The sequence below is a fragment of the Dendrobates tinctorius genome, unplaced genomic scaffold (genome assembly GCF_039654945.1).
Source record: "Dendrobates tinctorius isolate UK_male_01 unplaced genomic scaffold, ASM3965494v1 ptg000143l, whole genome shotgun sequence".
Lineage (NCBI taxonomy): Eukaryota > Metazoa > Chordata > Amphibia > Anura > Dendrobatidae > Dendrobates > Dendrobates tinctorius.
In genome coordinates this window covers 10,902,501-10,924,102 of record NW_027361810.1, presented here as the reverse complement: position 1 = coordinate 10,924,102, position 21,602 = coordinate 10,902,501, and the positions used below count along the sequence as shown (strand labels likewise).

Here is a 21,602-nt window from a genome sequence, read left to right as displayed (position 1 = left end):
GTCAGTATCACACAGGATAGGATTAGATACATGGCTCAGCAGTCAGTATCACACAGGATAGGATTAGATACACGGCTCAGCAGTCAGTATCACACAGGATAGGGTTAGATACACGGCTCAGCAGACAGTATCACACACGAGAGGATTAGATACACGGCTCAGCAGACAGTATCACACAGGATAGGATTAGATACACGGCTTAGCAGACAGTATCACACAGGATATGATTAGATACACGGCTCAGCAGTCAGTATCACACAGGATAGGATTAGATACACGGCTCAGCAGACAGTATCACACAGGATAGGATTAGATACACGGCTCAGCAGACAGTATCACACAGGAGAGGATTAGATACACGGCTCAGCAGTCAGTATCACACAGGATAGGATTAGATACATGGCTCCGCAGTCAGTATCACACAGGATAGGATTAGATACACGGCTCCGCAGTCAGTATCACACAGGATAGGGTTAGATACACGGCTCAGCAGACAGTATCACACAGGAGAGGATTAGATACACGGCTCAGCAGACAGTATCACACAGGATAGGGTTAGATACACGGCTCAGCAGACAGTATCACACAGGAGAGGATTAGATACACGGCTCAGCAGACAGTATCACACAGGATAGGGTTAGATACACGGCTCAGCAGACAGTATTACACACGAGAGGATTAGATACACGACTCAGCAGTCAGTATCACACAGGATAGGATTAGATACACGGCTCAGCAGTCAGTATCACACAGGAGATGATTAGATACAAGGCTCAGCAGTCAGTATCACACAGGAGAGGATTAGATACACGGCTCAGCAGACAGTATCACACAGGATAGGATTAGATACACGGCTCAGCAGTCAGTATCACACAGGATAGGATTAGATACATGGCTCAGCAGTCAGTATCACACAGGATAGGATTAGATACACGGCTCAGCAGTCAGTATCACACAGGATAGGGTTAGATACACGGCTCAGCAGACAGTATCACACACGAGAGGATTAGATACACGGCTCAGCAGACAGTATCACACAGGATAGGATTAGATACACGGCTTAGCAGACAGTATCACACAGGATATGATTAGATACACGGCTCAGCAGTCAGTATCACACAGGATAGGATTAGATACACGGCTCAGCAGACAGTATCACACAGGATAGGATTAGATACACGGCTCAGCAGACAGTATCACACAGGAGAGGATTAGATACACGGCTCAGCAGTCAGTATCACACAGGATAGGATTAGATACATGGCTCCGCAGTCAGTATCACACAGGATAGGATTAGATACACGGCTCCGGAGTCAGTATCACACAGGATAGGGTTAGATACACGGCTCAGCAGACAGTATCACACAGGAGAGGATTAGATACACGGCTCAGCAGACAGTATCACACAGGATAGGGTTAGATACACGGCTCAGCAGACAGTATCACACAGGAGAGGATTAGATACACGGCTCAGCAGACAGTATCACACAGGATAGGGTTAGATACACGGCTCAGCAGACAGTATTACACACGAGAGGATTAGATACACGGCTCAGCAGACAGTATCACACAGGATAGGATTAGATACACGGCTTAGCAGACAGTATCACACAGGATAGGATTAGATACACGGCTCTGCAGTCAGTATCACACAGGATAGGATTAGATACACGGCTCAGCAGTCAGTGTCACACAGGAGAGGATTAGATACACGGCTCAGCAGACAGTATCACACAGGATAGGATTAGATACACGACTCAGCAGTCAGTATCACACAGGATAGGATTAGATACACGGCTCAGCAGTCAGTATCACACAGGAGAGGATTCGATACACGGCTCAGCAGACAGTATCACACAGGATAGGATTAGATACACGGCTCAGCAGTCAGTATCACACAGGATAGGATTAGATACATGGCTCAGCAGTCAGTATCACACAGGATAGGATTAGATACACGGCTCAGCAGTCAGTATCACACAGGATAGGGTTAGATACACGGCTCAGCAGACAGTATCACACACGAGAGGATTAGATACACGGCTCAGCAGACAGTATCACACAGGATAGGATTAGATACACGGCTCAGCAGTCAGTATCACACAGGATAGGGTTAGATACACGGCTCAGCAGACAGTATCACACACGAGAGGATTAGATACACGGCTCAGCAGACAGTATCACACAGGAGAGGATTAGATACACGGCTCAGCAGACAGTATCACACAGGATAGGGTTAGATACACGGCTCAGCAGACAGTATCACACAGGAGAGGATTAGATACACGGCTCAGCAGACAGTATCACACAGGATAGGGTTAGATACACGGCTCAGCAGACAGTATTACACACGAGAGGATTAGATACACGGCTCAGCAGACAGTATCACACAGGATAGGATTAGATACACGGCTTAGCAGACAGTATCACACAGGATAGGATTAGATACACGGCTCAGCAGTCAGTATCACACAGGATAGGATTAGATACATGGCTCAGCAGTCAGTATCACACAGGATAGGATTAGATACACGGCTCAGCAGTCAGTATCACACAGGATAGGGTTAGATACACGGCTCAGCAGACAGTATCACACAGGATAGGATTAGATACACGGCTCAGCAGTCAGTATCACACAGGATAGGATTAGATACATGGCTCAGCAGTCAGTATCACACAGGATAGGATTAGATACACGGCTCAGCAGTCAGTATCACACAGGATAGGGTTAGATACACGGCTCAGCAGACAGTATCACACACGAGAGGATTAGATACACGGCTCAGCAGACAGTATCACACAGGATAGGATTAGATACACGGCTCAGCAGACAGTATCACACACGAGAGGATTAGATACACGGCTCAGCAGACAGTATCACACAGGAGAGGATTAGATACACGGCTCAGCAGACAGTATCACACAGGATAGGGTTAGATACACGGCTCAGCAGACAGTATCACACAGGAGAGGATTAGATACACGGCTCAGCAGACAGTATCACACAGGATAGGGTTAGATACACGGCTCAGCAGACAGTATTACACACGAGAGGATTAGATACACGGCTCAGCAGACAGTATCACACAGGATAGGATTAGATACACGGCTTAGCAGACAGTATCACACAGGATAGGATTAGATACACGGCTCAGCAGTCAGTATCACACAGGATAGGATTAGATACACGGCTCAGCAGACAGTATCACACAGGATAGGATTAGATACACGGCTCAGAAGTCAGTATCACACAGGAGATGATTAGATACAAGGCTCAGCAGACAGTATCACACAGGATAGGATTAGATACACGGCTCAGCAGTCAGTATCACACAGGATAGGATTAGATACACAGCTCAGCAGACAGTATCACACAGGATAGGATTAGATACACGGCTCAGCAGTCAGTATCACACAGGAGAGGATTAGATACACGGCTCAGCAGTCAGTATCACACAGGAGAGGATTAGATACACGGCTCAGCAGTCAGCATCACACAGGATAGGATTAGATACACAGCTCAGCAGACAGTATCACACAGGATAGGATTAGATACACGGCTCAGCAGTCAGTATCACACAGGAGAGGATTAGATACACGGCTCAGCAGTCAGTATCATACAGGAGAGGATTAGATACACGGCTCAGCAGTCAGCATCACACAGGATAGGATTAGATACACAGCTCAGCAGACAGTATCACACAGGATAGGATTAGATACACGACTCAGCAGTCAGTATCACACAGGATAGGATTAGATACACGGCTCAGCAGTCAGTATCACACAGGAGATGATTAGATACAAGGCTCAGCAGACAGTATCACACAGGATAGGATTAGATACACGGCTCAGCAGTCAGTATCACACAGGATAGGATTAGATACACAGCTCAGCAGACAGTATCACACAGGATAGGATTAGATACACGGCTCAGCAGTCAGTATCACACAGGAGAGGATTAGATACACGGCTCAGCAGTCAGTATCATACAGGAGAGGATTAGATACACGGCTCAGCAGTCAGCATCACACAGGATAGGATTAGATACACAGCTCAGCAGACAGTATCACAGAGGATAGGATTAGATACACGGCTCAGCAGTCAGTATCACACAGGAGAGGATTAGATACACGGCTCAGCAGTCAGTATCATACAGGAGAGGATTAGATACACGGCTCAGCAGTCAGCATCACACAGGATAGGATTAGATACACAGCTCAGCAGTCAGTATCACACAGGATAGGATTAGATACACGGCTCAGCAGTCAGTATCACACAGGAGAGGATTAGATACACGGCTCAGCAGTCAGCATCACACAGGATAGGATTAGATACACAGCTCAGCAGACAGTATCACACAGAATAGGATTAGATACACGGCTCAGCAGTCAGTATCACACAGGAGAGGATTAGATACACGGCTCAGCAGTCAGTATCATACAGGAGAGGATTAGATACACGGCTCAGCAGTCAGCATCACACAGGATAGGATTAGATACACGGCTCAGCAGACAGTATCACACAGGATAGGATTAGATACACGGCTCAGCAGTCAGTATCACACAGGAGAGGATTAGATACACGGCTCAGCAGACAGTATCACACAGGATAGGATTATATACATGACTCAGCAGTCAGTATCTCACAGGATAGGATTAGATACACGGCTCAGCAGTCAGTATCACACAGGAGATGATTAGATACAAGGCTCAGCAGACAGTATCACACAGGATAGGATTAGATACACGGCTCAGCAGTCAGTATCATACAGGATAGGATTAGATGCACGGTTTTTATGTGCAGTATAATCATTATAATTTGTTATAACTAACCACAGTTGGTTACTCTGCGCCGGGCTCTTCGGCTAGTACATTATAGATTGTGAGTTACATCCTGTAACGTCTGGACTGCACAACTTTTGAGAATAGGACAACGTAAAAACAAATATGTGGAGGTTATAATAGGAGGCAGTGGCACATATATCCTTTAAGCAGTGTTTGAGAATGCAAATGTACAGCAGACTCCTAGAAGGTGGGATAACGTTGTCTATATAGTGCTGTGGAATTGGTGGTGCTACATAAGTGAGTAAAATAAATCAACTAAATCTAGCTGTTTCCTGTAAAAAAGACAGAAATATGGAGTGTGGCCTATTAATAATGACAATACCGTAATAATCACCCTCTCTTAAGGCGAACACTAAGCAAACGAGCTTCACCTAGGTTATACGTAATAGTGATACATTATTATTATTACTACTACTTTTATTATAGGATGTTCACATTAAGCCAAAATGCACATTTTTGTGTGTGTTTTTTTTTTACGTCTTCAGTAAATAGTATTAATATTAATGCATTTGCTAATAATACAAATAATAATAATACTAAGAAAAATAATAGTCAAAAATATAATATTGTAATACAAGATTTAATAATAATTATAATAAATATTTTTAGCAGTATTGCTAAATTACAATGTTAAGTAATAAGCAGTAAGAAGTATGTATGGTAAATACCTTTAACTATTAAAATGTTACTTTTGATGATCGTTAAAGCAAAAGTGTCAATTATAATAAAGTATTAAAATATTATTATTGGGTAATTTTTAATTACTAAATTAATTATTATTTTTTTTTTATTTTGGAGCGGTAGTAGGGGTGTGAGTATATGGGATGAGTTAGAGGATTATTACATTATTATTAGTAATATTATCATGGTGTTGGTATTAATGGTGGGACCCGGCCAGTAGCTGGGAGCCGCAGACCTGTAGGATTTTGGCTCGTCCCTTGCCGCCACCAGTGAGAGCGGAGAATCACCAGGACTGTTATTCAAACAAGTGTGGCAATGAGACTGGAGCCCATAGTGTGCAGCCGCCTCACTCCGCCTGCCTGCAACTCACTGCCCAGTGCTGCTTAAGGCATTTCATTCAGATTTATATTGCTCGATCACACACACATATTCATCGCCCTCCTCTCCTCCTCCTCCTCCTCTCTTCTGATATGGGGATCCCATTCCATCTCTCAGACAGGGGATTGTCTTAGCACTTGTTTAAATGCTTGCTGCTGCCTATGCTGGGAGCGAAAGCAGGAAAGAAGACAAGATTTTTATCCCTCTCGCAGCTGTGCTCGCCGAGATAAGCGAAGTCACTGGGAGCGAAACCCAAAGCGGAGAAGGACCGTGCGGAATTGAACAGCTCTTAGGAGCGGCAAAGCCTCCCTGCTCCTTCTTGCCCTGCTTTCCTCTAATCAGTCTTTTCTGATTGCTTGGATTCTCCAGATTGTGGCTTCAAATCTTCAAGAAAGAAGAGACAAAAAAAATTAAAAGGATTTTTATTTTTCTTGCCTTTTTCCTATCGGGCAAAAGTGCTTTGGAACTGGAGAGATCCGGGACGTGTTTAGGGGAACGGGGCGCAAGGGGTTACTCCGGGTTTTGAAGACCCCCTAAGCCCTGTTTCTCGAAAACTTGATCGCCAATGCCCATCGAGATAGTCTGCAAGATCAAGTTTGCAGACGAGGATGAGAGCCAGAAGGAAAAAGAGGAAGGAGAAAGGGAAAGCTTGATTGGGGATGAGGTTCCGACTGATACCCGGGACTTATCCGGCTTTGCCAGCACCAGTACTCTTCATGGACTGCGGCACATATTCCGCACGGGTAGACTGGGCATCAAGCAAACACTATGGGCATTGGCATTTTGTGCATCCTTGCTATTTTTCCTCTACCAGGCAGCAAAGTGTGCCTTGTATTACCTCGAACACCCCCATGTCACCACGTTGGACGAGGAAGTGACCAACGAAATTATTTTCCCAGCTGTCACCATCTGTAACATCAACCGGTTTCGGCACTCGGCTCTCTCCGACGCTGACATTTACCACTTGGCCAACCTGACCGGCCTCCCTCCGAAAGACCGGGACGGCCACAGAGAATCGGATTTAGTTTACCCCGCCGCTAACATGCTGGAAATAGTAAACCGGACTGGGCACCAGTTGACTGAAATGTTAAAAAGCTGCAACTTCAGTGGAAATAACTGCACTGCACAAAACTTCTCGGTGGTGAGTGTCCCCCAGTTTTATGCCAATCCGTGGGCACAGCTCGCTGATACGTCTGATGTTGTCTTATCCCAAAATGTTGTACTAGTCCTTACTTTACCAAAAAAAGACATCAAAATAGTAACCGGTTAATAGGGAGTCAATAAACGCCTCCTAAAACTGGTGGGGTCAAGGTCTTGACTTGGGTCTAAGAACCTCTTAGAAACCTTAGATAAAGTGGACGAAAAATGGCTGAAAAAAAAGTGTGACTTTCCAAGATTTGGGGAAAATGTATTAGACTTGCTACAAAAATTTTCTCAAGTGTCCCCTTTGATCAATTCCTAAAAATGGACAACACAAACTGGTCTAGTTTTATAGTAAAAACAAAAATCTTGACCCTCGTCTGATCTGGGGGGTCAATCTATGTGTCTATGTGCAGACTAACGGATTGTGCCCAAATCTTTAACCCTGTGTTGTAGCCAATACCTGCAGATATCGTTGAGCTTCCTTGCGGCAAAGATGATAAAAGCCAGACAGGAGGAGTGAGATCAGGTCATGCACGGATGTAGTAGAACTGGATTTGGCACGCAATGGGTTTACTTTGACTGAATTGCGCCTATTGACAACCTCAGCTCTGCTACATCTATATCCATTGCCTACAGGTTTATGATCATTGGGGACATCTTATGTATCACACAACAGATTAGAATATTGCTATCATACTGTTAGATACAATGTGGCAGATTTATTAACGTTGTTGCTCCTGGTTTCTCGCAGATTTTTGGAATACTTTGTATATTTACTACATGTTTTGAGCCAACAAGAAAATTAATCGTTTTGCATCATACTTTTCTGGTCGCGTCAAAGATGGACTTGGTTAGAGCAAATCGTAAAAAAACAGTTTTTAGGTGCAAAACACTGGTCTAAAATAATCCGGCCGAGAGGCGACGTAAAAGAGGAAAACATCTAACACGCGCCAAATGTATCAAGCAGCGTAATAAATCTGGCACCTTAGGTTTGGACTAACTTTATCTGAGCCGATTTTAATACGCTTTCCCCAATGTGTTTTGCTAATGCCTTGACGATCGGCTCCCCAACACTTAACGTGCACTCGCCTTCCAGCATACAGGACGGTTCAGACTGAAATATGAGGATCATTCCGTCCACCCCTGTGGGTTATGAGGGGTTAATTTGGCTTGGCCGTCGCGAAATTAGCAGACGAGAAATGCAAAAAGGCTCCGGAGAGGATCTGTCCGCGGGGAGAGAAAAAGAAGCTAAACATTCAAAATGTCATCGGCTCAAATTTGGCGGAGATGACAGAGGGGCGAAAATGTTTTGCGGAGTCGCAGTGAAAAAAAAAGTCTGTGACATCGTATCGGCTTTAGAACAGAACACAATTAAATTTCACGCTTTTTTACGCCCGTCGCGGGTAATCGCTGCTGCGTAAATATTACATGCTGCAAAATTGTTGTATCCGTGGTGTCTGCAGAGATGTCACTTTCCTGCTTTATGGATTAGTATCTAGAGGGGGGTTTGGGACGCCCTGCTGGAGAAGAAGGATCATTGGCTCCCAAATGGAATTTATTTTTAATTTTCTGTTACAGTCGGACTCCTCGGCTACAGTATATTCCGCAGGACATTAGCCGGAGCGCTTTATTGCTCTCGATCCAACAGGCAATATTGACACAAGGGAATGAGAAAAACAATGACTCCAGATCTGCTCAACGCTCCATAGTTCAGCACTGTACTTACTGTTATCCAATTTTCCAAATATAGCAGATATAGTAGAGCGCTGGGCTATGATAATCATATAGTCTACTGGGAAACATATTTTACTATTATTTTTTTTTTTACATTTTGTGTTTAATATAAGTTGTCCACTGGGGGGCAATGGAGAGTACAGGAAATTAGCTCGCCGCTTCTCTAGTGGCCATTTGGGGTAGTGCAAGAGTTTTGCGTCTTCTACATAAAAACTGGAGAGTGCGGATGTGAATTACTGTATACTACCCTGTAACGGTTATCGGCATCACTGGAGGATTTTCTAAATGATACAGTATATCTAGTCGCTTTGAAAAAAAAATATTTTCATAGTGTAGTTTTGTTTTCAATCTTGACTGCACCAATTTAGATGGAACATTACGTAGGTTTTCAGATTTTTTTTTCAGGGACTGTGCAGGTTGTGAGTGTGTCCAGTTATGGGTCTTGGAAAGCCTGAGTAAGAGCCTAAAGTGTACCCAGAGAGGAGACAGGGCGAGACTAGCTGTCAGGACCAGGACTCCGCTGCCTCCAATTGTCAGGGCAATCACATAATCGACCGACGGTGGATAGACGAGGCAACGGCTGCTTTCACTACGAGGCCGGTTATTGTGCTCTTCCCAGTGAATGTACAGTATATCCACATCTGTTCCAACACGTAAGTATATATACTTCGCTACAGTCCCCACCAAGCTCTGCAATAACCACAGAAAAACTAGCTGCGACCACCAATCATTTATACAGGCGAATAGACACCCGTTTCTGGTAACATGGGGCCTCTCGAGGTTTCAAGGGTGCGGTTTACAGAGCAAAAGGAATGAAGCTATTACATTTTATATATTTAATTAAAAAAAAGTATTCATGTCTATAAAAATATACAAAAGATGTTACAAAGGGGACAAGGCAATTAAGTACATACAGTTTCATAAAATACAAGGGATAAACAAAGAAAGTTACTAGAGCTGATATCACAGGAATAGCGCAGATCTTTGTGGAGGAGAGCGCTCCAAATGGAAGATGGTGCAGTCCTACAGCGAGCTGTACCTCCCAGCACTGAGTGAGGGTTGTAGTTCACATCCGGCTTTTAGCAGGTACACACCACTCCCCATGCCTCCCCCTTGTGATCTCACATGCCTCCCCTTGTGACCTCACATGTCTCCACTTGTGACCTCACATGTTTACCCTGTGACCTCATGTGCCTCACCTGTGACCTCACATGCCTCCCCTTGTGACCTCATGCCTCCACCTGTGACCTCACATGCCTTCCCCTTGTGACCTCACAAGCCTCCCCCTGTGACCTCACATGCATCCCCCTGGGACCTCACATGTCTCCCCCTGTGACCTCACATTCCTCCCCCTGTGACCTCACAAGCCTCCCCCTGTGATCTCACATGCCTCCCCCTGTGATCTCACATGCCTCCCCCTGTGATCTCACATACCTCTCCCTGTGACCTCACATGCCTCCTCCTGTGATTTCACATGCCTCCCCCTGTGACCTCACGTGCCTCCTCCTGTGATTTCACATGCCTCCCCTTGTGATCTCACATGCCTCTCCTTGTGACCTCACATGCCTCCTCTTGTGATGTCTGATTGGGGGGACCGGTAAATGAGATGTGACTCAGGCATCTGCCCACCTGGAAGTCCCAAGTGGGAGATATTAATTCCATATTTCCGCTCATGATTTTAGCTTCCCATAGATATGAGACATGGCCTATATAACGTTATCCATCTGGCTGATATTAATTTGAGACTGATTGGCAGGCTGCACCGCAGTGCAAGTATATGCATTGCATTTTTCCCAGGGCTATGATGCCAAAATAATGTCTCCCATAACTATAGGACCCACACCTGTCACAAAAAAAACAATATTCTCATCTGGTGCCAAAGCGTTTGACATCATTGGCCAAATCTGCTCTCCATCAGATAACTTACTTCAATTACCTGTTCACCGCAGGAGGTCATAGAGCACAAGGGGTCACATGAAGTGTTAGAGAGTGTTAACTCTTTATGGTTCATTTACAATTTATGATGGCATGATGCTTCTATGCTCAATATGAGGGTGATGTCCCCTTTCATGAGATGGTCTGAGAGATTGATACTGACAATTCTGTATAATGTTATAACATAAAAAAAAGTACCTCCTGCGGGACGCGATGACCGGTCCTGGTAAACAGAGGTCCTATAAACATCCAGCGCCTCTCTTATAGGTGGATACTAATAGAGTCCAGCAATGAGAGGAAATGGGGTTCCGTCTTTCAAGCTCGCATTAAAGAGAATATGTCATGGAAAAATATTTTTTTTAATATATGCAATCTTACTTTAAAAAACCAACTAGTAATCTTGACATTTTTACAACACCACTATGGATATTTTACAGTCATATTTCCTGTCTTTTCAGGAAGAGTTTTCAGCAGTTTCCTTATCATCAGAGGCAGGATTACAATGACAGATAACACCTCTATACACCAGATCCACCAATACCAACAGATGATGTCATGGCTCCCCCCCCGCTCACTGTCCCTTCACAGAGACTTTGCACTTGCTCAATAGATGCTTCAATACAAAAGACAGATTCAGAGTCTGATCATTGCTGCTAATGTACATGTGCATTTTCTTAAGTATGAGTCTACAAAAGCCCCAGAGCCTGGTGTGAAAATTGTAAGTTTTCTTATATTTTTTACTAAAGATTGTAATATGGAAAAAAACATTGGCAACATTTAGAAAAACATATATTGATTTCAAAAACCTGATTTAAACATTAGATTATTTTCTGATGACACATTCCCTTTAAGAACCGCCAAGATGGTGTTTGCTGTATGCAGGTGTACTCCGGTCATCTATTTTGTGTTTTTTTCCATTAATTTGAAATCCTGATACCGTTCATAAGAAATGAATGGTCGAATTTATGAAATTATGAAGCATACTATTAAAGGGGCTCTCCAAGGTTAGAATAACATGACTGCTATCTTCCAGAACCAGCCCCATATCTGTCAGTGAGGGTCTGGTATTGAAGTTCAGCTCCATTGAAGTGAATGTAAATGACCTGCAATGCCGGCCATAACCTGTGAACGGGTGTGGCGCTGTTTTTCTTTTTCTTTTTAAAGATGCCATGTTTTTTCTAATCCTAATGATCATTTTTGATGAAGAAACACAACTAATCTGTGATGGGAAGTTGTCTTGTTCCGCCACCAAAGTCTGTTTGGATCTTTTCTCCATTCTGTCACTCAGGTCAGGCTTCTTTAAATTCCATGACCCGACCCTGGACCCGTCCTCTACCTCTCTATAATGCTCAACCTGATAGGAATAAATGGGTCTGGGAGTTCTCTAGAGCAGAAGAAGCTGCACGGTGTGAATGGTGGCGGACTAATGAGGGCCATGTATCAGATTGAACTTTGCATTTCCCTGCAGCTGCACATTGAGGTGGAGGTAATCTAAGTATTGATGGCCATTATCGAGGATGCTTTAGCTTGGATTTATAGGTTTCCTACAGATCAATACATTTAGTTTGCACAATTATGCACAATGTTCTTTTTTCATCTCCGTCGTTTAAAGTGGACTTGTTTAAAGGTGCAAAGGTGAAGAGCGATCCCGGAAGGAAATGTGCGCTGAGCTTTCCCTACCAAGACGCACAGCAATCCTGTGCTAACAACTGATCAGAACCCAAAAAAATAAAAACATTTGCCCCCTAAAAATTCTGCTATTTATTGTCCAATACTGATTAATATACAGTGTAAGGCTGGAGTCAGACGCAACGGATAAAAAAAAATCGGCTTGTTTTACACGAACAAGAATCGCAGAAATGTTCCCTGAACAGTGATCCGTATGTCATCCCTGTGCAATGCGAGGATGCGATTTTCCTGCAGCTAAGCATCTGTGTGGCATCCGTATGGCGAGATTTTCTCGCTGACTTGCAAAATGGACATATAATGGATCCATGGCCTTAAATATTCCTGAAACATATAGTGTGTGTATAAATATATATATATACATATATACAGTATATACTAGATGGAGGCTCGGTGTATTCGCATCGGGAGGGCGGTAATGGCACGATGGGGCAGGCTTTGCAGCGTTGAGAATCTCTCACCCCATGTGCTCACCCACCTATCCACTCTCTCTTTCCCCATGTGCTGACTTCTCCCGTCTGCGCTCTCTTCTTTGACCTGTCTGCCCCATGTGCTATCCCCTTGTCTGCTGTCTCTCTCCTTCCTGTGCTGTGTTCTCCCCTCATGTGCGGTCCCGTTTGAGCGGTCTCCCCCCTGTGCTCTGTCTCTCACCCCTGTGTCTGACCGTATACAGAACATGCCACAGCTCCTGGGTAGGGGAGGAAGCAAAAGACAATACTGACATTCCAGCAGGGGATCGCAGAGGATACATTTTTTTGTGAGGTAAAATATTGTTTTTAAACAGTCAGTGAAATATTTTACCTCACAAAATGAATCCTCTGTGATCCCCTGCTGTAATGTCAGTATTGTCTTTTGCTTCCTCCCCTGCCCAGGAGATGTGGTATGCTCCATACACGGTCAGACACAGATAATTTTTAAAATGAACTTTCATTCGTGGGAAAACCTGTTATGATGAGTCACCGAAGGAGGAAAAAACAAAATACCAACTAAGTCCAGAAAAACCAGAGAGGTTGGCAGCTATCAGATTACAGACCCCTGGACCTATCCACAACAACTAGCAGTAGCCGTGGGGGGTTCCTACGGTGCCCTAGACCCCTCGATCACAGCCGGAGAACTAAATAGCCTAAAGACAGAAAGGGGAAAAACTAAACTGCCCCAGAGCAGACCCCAAAGCAATAGGCAGCCCCCAACATATAATGACGGTGAAGCAAGATGAAAACACTAACACAGATAGAAAGATAGGTTGAGCAAATGATGGGGCCCAAGCTAACTACATAGGACAGGATAGGAAAGCTGCTGTCTGCCATCCGCAAAAACCCTATCAAAATGAGCCAACCGACTGATAGGAAAAACAAGCCCTGAAGTCGCTAGGCTTCAAAAGACTATATCAGCACTCAGGTATATTCTGAAGACAGAGCAAAAGATCAACAGATCAGAGACAAAAATGAAATTCAGCTCACCCCCGGCCGGGGATGGCAGAACTCCCAAAAAACAAGGCAAAACAAAACAAAACTGAAGAGTACAAAGCAGAGCAGAAAAACTTAGCTTTGAGATGCAGGAATCAGACTGGTCTCCAAGAATCCAGCAGGAAAGTCACCAGCCAGGAAGAATGGCGTCGGCAGCCTTATATCCAGTCCTCAATTCCAGCCACCCAGTCATCATCTAGCTGCCTAGGTGTTTGATAATCAGCCTCACTACCTTGCTTCACAAGAGGAGGGAGTTCATCAGACCTCAATGGTGAAGGGAAAAATGAACTCACAACAGTACCTCCCCCTTGAGGAGGGGTCACCGAACCTTCATCCATGCCACCAGGGTGATCCGGGTGAGCCCGATGAAAGGCACGCACCAATCTTTCGGCATGAATATCAGAGGCAGAGACCCAGGAATTATCCTCCTGACCATAACCCTTCCACTTAACCAAATACTGGAGTCTCCGTCTAGCCAGACGGGAATCCAGTATTTTCTCTACCTCATATTCCATGTTACCTTCAACCAATATAGGGTCAGGAGGTGCCACCACAGGAACTACTGGTTCAACAAACCTCTTCAACAAGGACTTATGAAACACATTATGAATTTTAAATGTGACAGGAAGAGCCAACCGAAAAGAGACCGGATTAATAATCTCCAAAGTCTTGTAAGGTCCAATAAATCTAGGCTTAAACTTAGGAGAAGCCACCTTCATAGCGATATTTTTTGATGACAACCAAACCATATCACCAACCTTAAACTGGGGACCAATAGTCCTATGTCGGTTGGAAAACCGCTGGGCCTTCTCCTGGGAGAGAGAAAACTTATCCACCACTTGGTCCCAGATCTGGTGCATTCTCTCCACCACAGTGTCAACACCTGGGCAGGCAGAAGGCTCCACCTGCCCTGAAGAAAATCGAGGGTGAAAACCAAAGTTACAAAAAAAAGGTGACATCAAAGTGGCAGAACTAGCTCTATTATTTAAAGCAAATTCGGCCAAGGGCAAAAATGAAACCCAAACATCCTGATCGGCAGAAATAAAACATCTCAAATACGACTCCAAAGTCTGGTTTGTTCTCTCCGTCTGCCCATTGGTCTGAGGGTGAAACGCAGAGGAGAAGGACAACTGAATTCCCAGCTTGGAACAGAAAGTCCTCCAAAATCTAGACACAAACTGATCTCCTCTGTCAGATACAATGTTCTCAGAAATCCCGTGCAAGCGAACCACCTGTTGCAAAAACAAGGGCACCAACTCAGAGGAAGATGGCAACTTAGGGAGTGGTACAAGATGGACCATCTTAGAGAATCTATCACAAATCACCCAAATAACAGTCATTCTCTGAGAGACAGGCATATCAGAGATAAAATCCATTGAAATATGGGTCCATGGCCTCCTGGGCACCGGCAAAGGCATCAACAAGCCACTAGAGCGATAACAAGGTTTAGACCGGGAGCAAGTCCCACAGGACTGCACAAAACTCCTGACATCATGAGACAAGGCGGGCCACCAAAAAGACCGACTCACCAGATCTCTAGTACCAAAAATACCTGGATGACCAGCCAATGCAGAGCAATGAACTTCAGACATCACTCTCTTCCTCCACTGGTCAGGAACATACAACTTTCCACTGGGACAACGCTCAGGTTTGTCCTCCTGAAACTCTTCCAGAGCACGTCTCAAATCGGGCGAGATGGCAGAAAGAACTACCCCCTCGCCTAAGATGGTAGCAGGCTTAGTCACAACAGGAGAATCAGCAAGGAAACTCCTAGAGAGGGCGTCTGCCTTGACATTCTTAGTGCCCGGAAGAAAAGAGACCACAAAATCAAAACGTGTGAAAAACAAGGCCCACCTAGCCTGTCTAGGGTTCAAGCACTTAGCCGACTCAAGGTAAATCAAATTCTTGTGGTCAGTAAGGACCACGACTTGGTGTTTGGCTCCCTCCAACCAATGTCTCCACTCCTCAAATGCCCATTTCATGGCCAACAGTTCCCAATTCCCCACATCATAGTTACGTTCGGATGGGGAGAACTTTCGGGAAAAGAAAGCACAAGGATTCATTTTAGATGTCACAGGATCCTTTTGGGACAACACCGCTCCTGCACCAATCTCAGAAGCGTCCACCTCCACCTGAAACGGGAGTGAGACATCAGGTTGCCGCAAAACCGGAGCAGAAGTGAATCTTCGCTTCAGCTCCTGAAAGGAAGAAACCGCCTCCGGAGACCAATTCAGCACATCAGCACCCTTCCTAGTCAAATCCGTCAATGGCTTGGCAATACCAGAAAAATTAGCTATAAATTTCCAATAAAAATTAGCAAAACCCAAAAACTTCTGGAGGGCCTTCAAAGAAGTGGGCTGAACCCAATCATAAGTGGCCTGTACCTTGGCCGGGTCCATTTCAATAGTTGACGGAGACAAAATAAATCCCAAAAATGAAATCCTCTGTACCCCAAAAAGGCATTTCCATCCCTTGACATACAGGGAATTCTCCCTCAAAATCCAGAACACAGTCCGAACATGTTCCACAAGAGAGTCCCAATTCTTGGAGAAGATCAAAATATCATCCAGATAGATAATCAAAAATTTATCCACAAAGTCTCTGAATATATCGTTCATGAAGCACTGGAAGACAGAAGGGCATTAGTGAGCCCAAAAGGCATCACCAGGTACTCAAAATGTCCCTCCGGAGTATTAAACGCCATCTTCCATTCATCCCCATGCTTAATGCGAATAAGATTATACTCCCCCCTGAGGACAAGCTTGGTAATCCAGCAGGCACCTTTAACTCTGGAGAATAGATCATAAATCAGGGGTAACGGATACTGATATTTAACAGTAATTTTGTTGAGGGCACGATAGTCAATACAAGGCCTTAATGAACCATCCTTTTTAGCCACGAAAAAAAACGCAGCACCTAAGGGTGAAGAGGATGGTCTAATATGACCCTTCTCCAATGTCTCCTTAATATAGGATAGCATAGCCTCGTGCTCGGGTACAGATAAATTGAACAGCCGACCCTTGGGGAATTTACACCCCGGGTTCAGCTCAATTGCACAGTCATAACTCCTATGAGGAGGCAAAGACGCAGACTCATTCTCACTAAATGCACCATAAAAGTCAGCCAAATAGTCAGGAACATCATGCGACTGGGGAGAGGTGGAGAAAACAGGAGCATCACTAAGGGCACACCGTCAACCCCAACTCACCACAGACACAGATTTCCAATCCAAAACTGGATTATGAATTTGCAACCAGGGAAACCCCAGAACAATGGTATCATGCAAATTATGCAACACCAAAAATCTGCAATTTTCTTGATGGTCTGGGGCGACCCGCATTACCACCTGGGTCCAAAACTGAGGTTTATTCTTCGCCAAAGGAGTAGCATCAATCCCCCTCAAAGGGATAGGCGTCCGCAGAGGTGTCATAGGAAATCCACAACGTTTAGCAAAATCCAAGTCCATTAGGTTCAGGGCTGCTCCTGAATCCACAAAAGCCTTGGCGGAAAATGTGGACAGGGAGCAGATCAGAGTAATTGCCAGAAGAAACTTAGGTTGAACACCACCCACAGAAAACGTGTGAGCACAACGTTTCTCTCGTTTAGGGCAGACAGAAATAATATGCGAGGCATCTCCACAGAAAAAACACAACTTATTACGCCTTCTGAACTCCTGACGTTGCGCCCTAGACAAAACTCTATCACATTGCATAGGTTCAGACATTTGTTCAACAGGTGGCAACATCTCTCGTGTAGTTTTGCGTTCACGTAAACGCCGATCCACCTGAATGGCTGATGACATAGAATCGTCAAGACCAGAGGGAACAGGAAATCCCACCATAGTATCTTTTACAGTTTCTGACAAACCCTTCCGAAAGAGGGCTGCCAAGACACCATCATTCCAGGTAGTAAGGACCGCCCACTTCCGGAATTTTTGACAGTATAAATCTGCAGAATCCCGACCCTGGCTTAATGCCAACAGGGTCTTTTCAGCCTGATCAATAGCATTAGGTTGATCATACAACAACCCCAAGGCTTGAAAAAATGCATTCACATTATTCAGAATAGGATCATCAGGTTTCAAAGAAAACCCCCAATCCTGGGGATCGCCGCGCAGCAAAGAGATGACAATTTTAACCTGCTGCGCGGAGTTCCCCGACGAGTTAGGCTTCAAGGCAAAAAATAATTTACAATTATTCTTGAAATTCAAGAATTTAGACCGATCCCCAAAAAACACATCAGGAGTGGGAATCTTTGGTTCAGCAGCATGTGAATGAGCAAGATAGGCGGAAATTCCCCGCACTTCAGCAGTGAGCTGCTCCACACGATCAGACAATTGCTTCATCTCCATTGGGAGAAAAATTCCCCCTACGGCCTCAGAGATATAGAGGAAAAAATATGCACACAAAAAAAAAAATTCTGACACTTTTCTTTTTTTTTTTTTTTTTACAATTTTCTCCTGCTATTGAGTACCCTAGGATCTGCGGTATGGCTGGTGATTCTGTTATGATGAGTCACCGAAGGAGGAAAAAACAAAATACCAGCTAAGTCCAGAAAAACCAGAGAGGTTGGCAGCTATCGGATTGCAGACCCCTGATCCTATCCACAACAACTAACAGTAGCCGTGGGGGGTTCCTACGGTACCCTAGACCCCTCGATCACAGCCGGAGAACTAAATAGCCTAAAGACAGAAAGGGGAAAAACTAAACTGCCCCAGAGCAGACCCCAAAGCAGACCCCAAAGCAATAGGCAGCCCCCAACATATAATGACGGTGAAGCAAGATGAAAACACTAACAGAGATAGAAAGATAGGAAAGCTACTGTCTGCCATCCGCAAAAACCCTATCAAAATGAGCCAACCGACTGATAGGAAAAACAAGCCCTGAAGTCGCTAGGCTTCAAAAGACTATATCAGCACTCAGGTATATTCTGAAGACAGAGCAAAAGGTCAACAGATCAGAGACAAAAATGGAATTCAGCTCACCCACGGCCGGGGATGGCAGAACTCCCAAAAAACAAGGCAAAACAAAACAAAACTGAAGAGTACAAAGCAGAGCCGAAAAACTTAGCTTTGAGATGCAGGAATCAGACTGGTCTCTAAGAATCCAGCAGGAAAGTCACCAGCCAGGAAGAAGGGCGTCGGCAGCCTTATATCCAGTCCTCAATTCCAGCCACCCAGTCATCATCTAGCTGCCCAGGTGTCTGATAATCAGCCTCACTACCTTCCTTCACAAGAGGAGGGAGTTCATCAGACCTCAATGGTGAAGGGAAAAATGAACTCACAACAAAAACCCCTTTAATGTGACCGGCTTCCTCTGCCTGTAGACACGTCGCGCATCTGTCGTCGGGATCAGCAGAATGATTCACTACGCCTGTGCGCAATTCGCGCAGGTGCAGTGCGACGGTGTTCCGCTGGTGGTACAGCGCTAGAGGCTGCGTGACTGAATGAGTTGTGTGAGTGGTGCGTACAGTGTATAGATTGTGTGTGTGTGGTGCATACGGTGTATGGAGTGTGTGTGTGTGTGGTGCATATGGCGTATACAGTAGAGTGTGTGTGTGTGTGTGGTGCTACGGTGTTCCACTGGTGGTACCGCGCAATAGGTTGGTACCAGCAGCAGGTTTCATATTGAGACACCCATTACTTGGGTGTTCCAATATGGCGGTTGGTCAACTTCCCCCACTTGGAATTCTGGGATACGGTGACATCTGGACAGAACAGGAAATTAAAACATTACAAGGCAAGTATATAAATATATATATATATGTCTTTATATTTCATAGAGAGCTAGATAGCAGAATAGCCGTTAATTCATTTGTCGGCTTCTGTAAAATCATCACAGAACCCGACAGGATATGAGGCATGGTTACATACAGTAAACCATTGCGTATCCGTAAGATTTATATATGACCCTCACTAATAATGTTATTAGTGTGTTTGTAAAATATTGGAGCTGTAGGTGTTAAATTAAAGAATTAAACCACGGAAAAAATTGTGTGGGCTCCCGTGCAATTTTCTGCACCAGAGAGGGAAAGCCAATGACTGAGGGCAGATATTAATAGCCTAGAGAGGGACCATGGTTATTGGCTCCCCCTGGCTAAAAACAGATGCGCCTTTTCTGGGGTGGCTTGGGGTGGATATTTGTAGCCGGGGGGGGGCAAAAAATGGTTCCTCTCTAGGCTATTAATATCTGCCCTCAGTCACTGGCTTTCCCTCCCTGGTGGAGAAAATTGCGCGGGAGCCCACGCCAGATTTTTCCGTGAATTAATTCTTTAACACCTACAGCTCCAATATTTTACAAACACACACTAATAACATTATTAGTGAGGGACATATATAAATCTAATGGATATGCAATGGTTTACTGTATGTAACCCATGTCTCCTATCCTGTCGGGTTTTGTAATGATTTTACAAATGCCGACAATTGAATTATCACCTACTCTGCTATCTTTATCTCTATGAAATATAAATATATATATATATACATTATATGTGTGTGTCTACAACATATATATATATGTGTAAAAAGAGAAAAAAGAAGTAGGATGGCACTCACCGTTCTTGTGAATCAAATCACTTTATTTCATGAGTACAGGGCATAGGCATTGGCATGGGAACAATGTGCTGAGAGACAGACAACAGCCGTTTCACGCTTAATGCGCTTCAACAGGTCAAGAACGGTGAGCGCCATCCTACTTCTTTTTTCTCTTTTTACATGAAGTTCGCTGTTTTTTCAATTGGGATAGAGCACCCGTTCTAAGTGGGATTATGGTGTTTCATGCATTTGTGGACTAAGGAATATATGTGCAAGCAATTTGGGTAATTTTGTGACATAACGGTGCCGGACATTTATTTCGTATATATATATATATATATATATATATATATATATATATACTGCTCAAAAAAATAAAGGGAACACTAAACAATAAAATGTATTGTTTAGTGTTCCCTTCATTTTTTTGAGCTATATATATATATATATATATATATATATATATATATATATATATATATATATACACCTATACTATGTGTATAATACTGCCCGGTATGTACAAGAATATAACTACTATACTACTCCTATGTACAAGAATATAACTACTATAATACTGCCCCTATGTACAAGAATATAACTACTATAATACTGCTCCTATGTACAAGAATATAACTACTATAATACTGCCCCCTATGTACAAGAATATAACTACTATAATACTGCTCCTATGTACAAGAATATAACTACTATAATACTGCTCCTATGTACAAGAATATAACTACTATAATACTGCCCCCTATGTACAAGAATATAACTACTATAATACTGCCCCCTATGTACAAGAATATAACTACTATAATACTGCCCCTATGTACAAGAACATAACTTCTATAATACTGCTCCTACAGTATATGCAAGAATATAACTACTATAATACGGCCCCTATGTACAAGAATATAACTACTATAATACTGCCCCTATGTGCAAGAATATAACTACTATAATACTGCTCCTATGTACAAGAATATAACTACTATAATACTGCCCCTATGTACAAGAACATAACTTCTATAATACTGCTCCTACAGTATATGCAAGAATATAACTACTATAATACGGCCCCTATGTACAAGAATATAACTACTATAATACTGCCCCTATGTGCAAGAATACATCTACTATAATACTGCCCCTATGTACAAGAATATAACTACTATAATACTGCCCCTATATTCA

The 21,602-nt window shown here is 43.8% G+C and overlaps 1 protein-coding gene across 1 annotated transcript in view; it reads left to right on the top strand.

The window, feature by feature from the left end:
- Positions 1 to 5,799: 5,799 nt before the first annotated feature.
- ASIC4 (acid sensing ion channel subunit family member 4) overlaps positions 5,800 to 21,602 on the top strand; it is a 316,859-nt gene continuing 301,056 nt past the window's right edge. Inside the window, exon 1 of the mRNA XM_073545442.1 lies at positions 5,800 to 7,044. Coding sequence (XP_073401543.1) covers positions 6,469 to 7,044 — 576 coding nt within the window. The 5' untranslated portion in view covers positions 5,800 to 6,468. The remainder of the gene's footprint in view (positions 7,045 to 21,602) is intronic.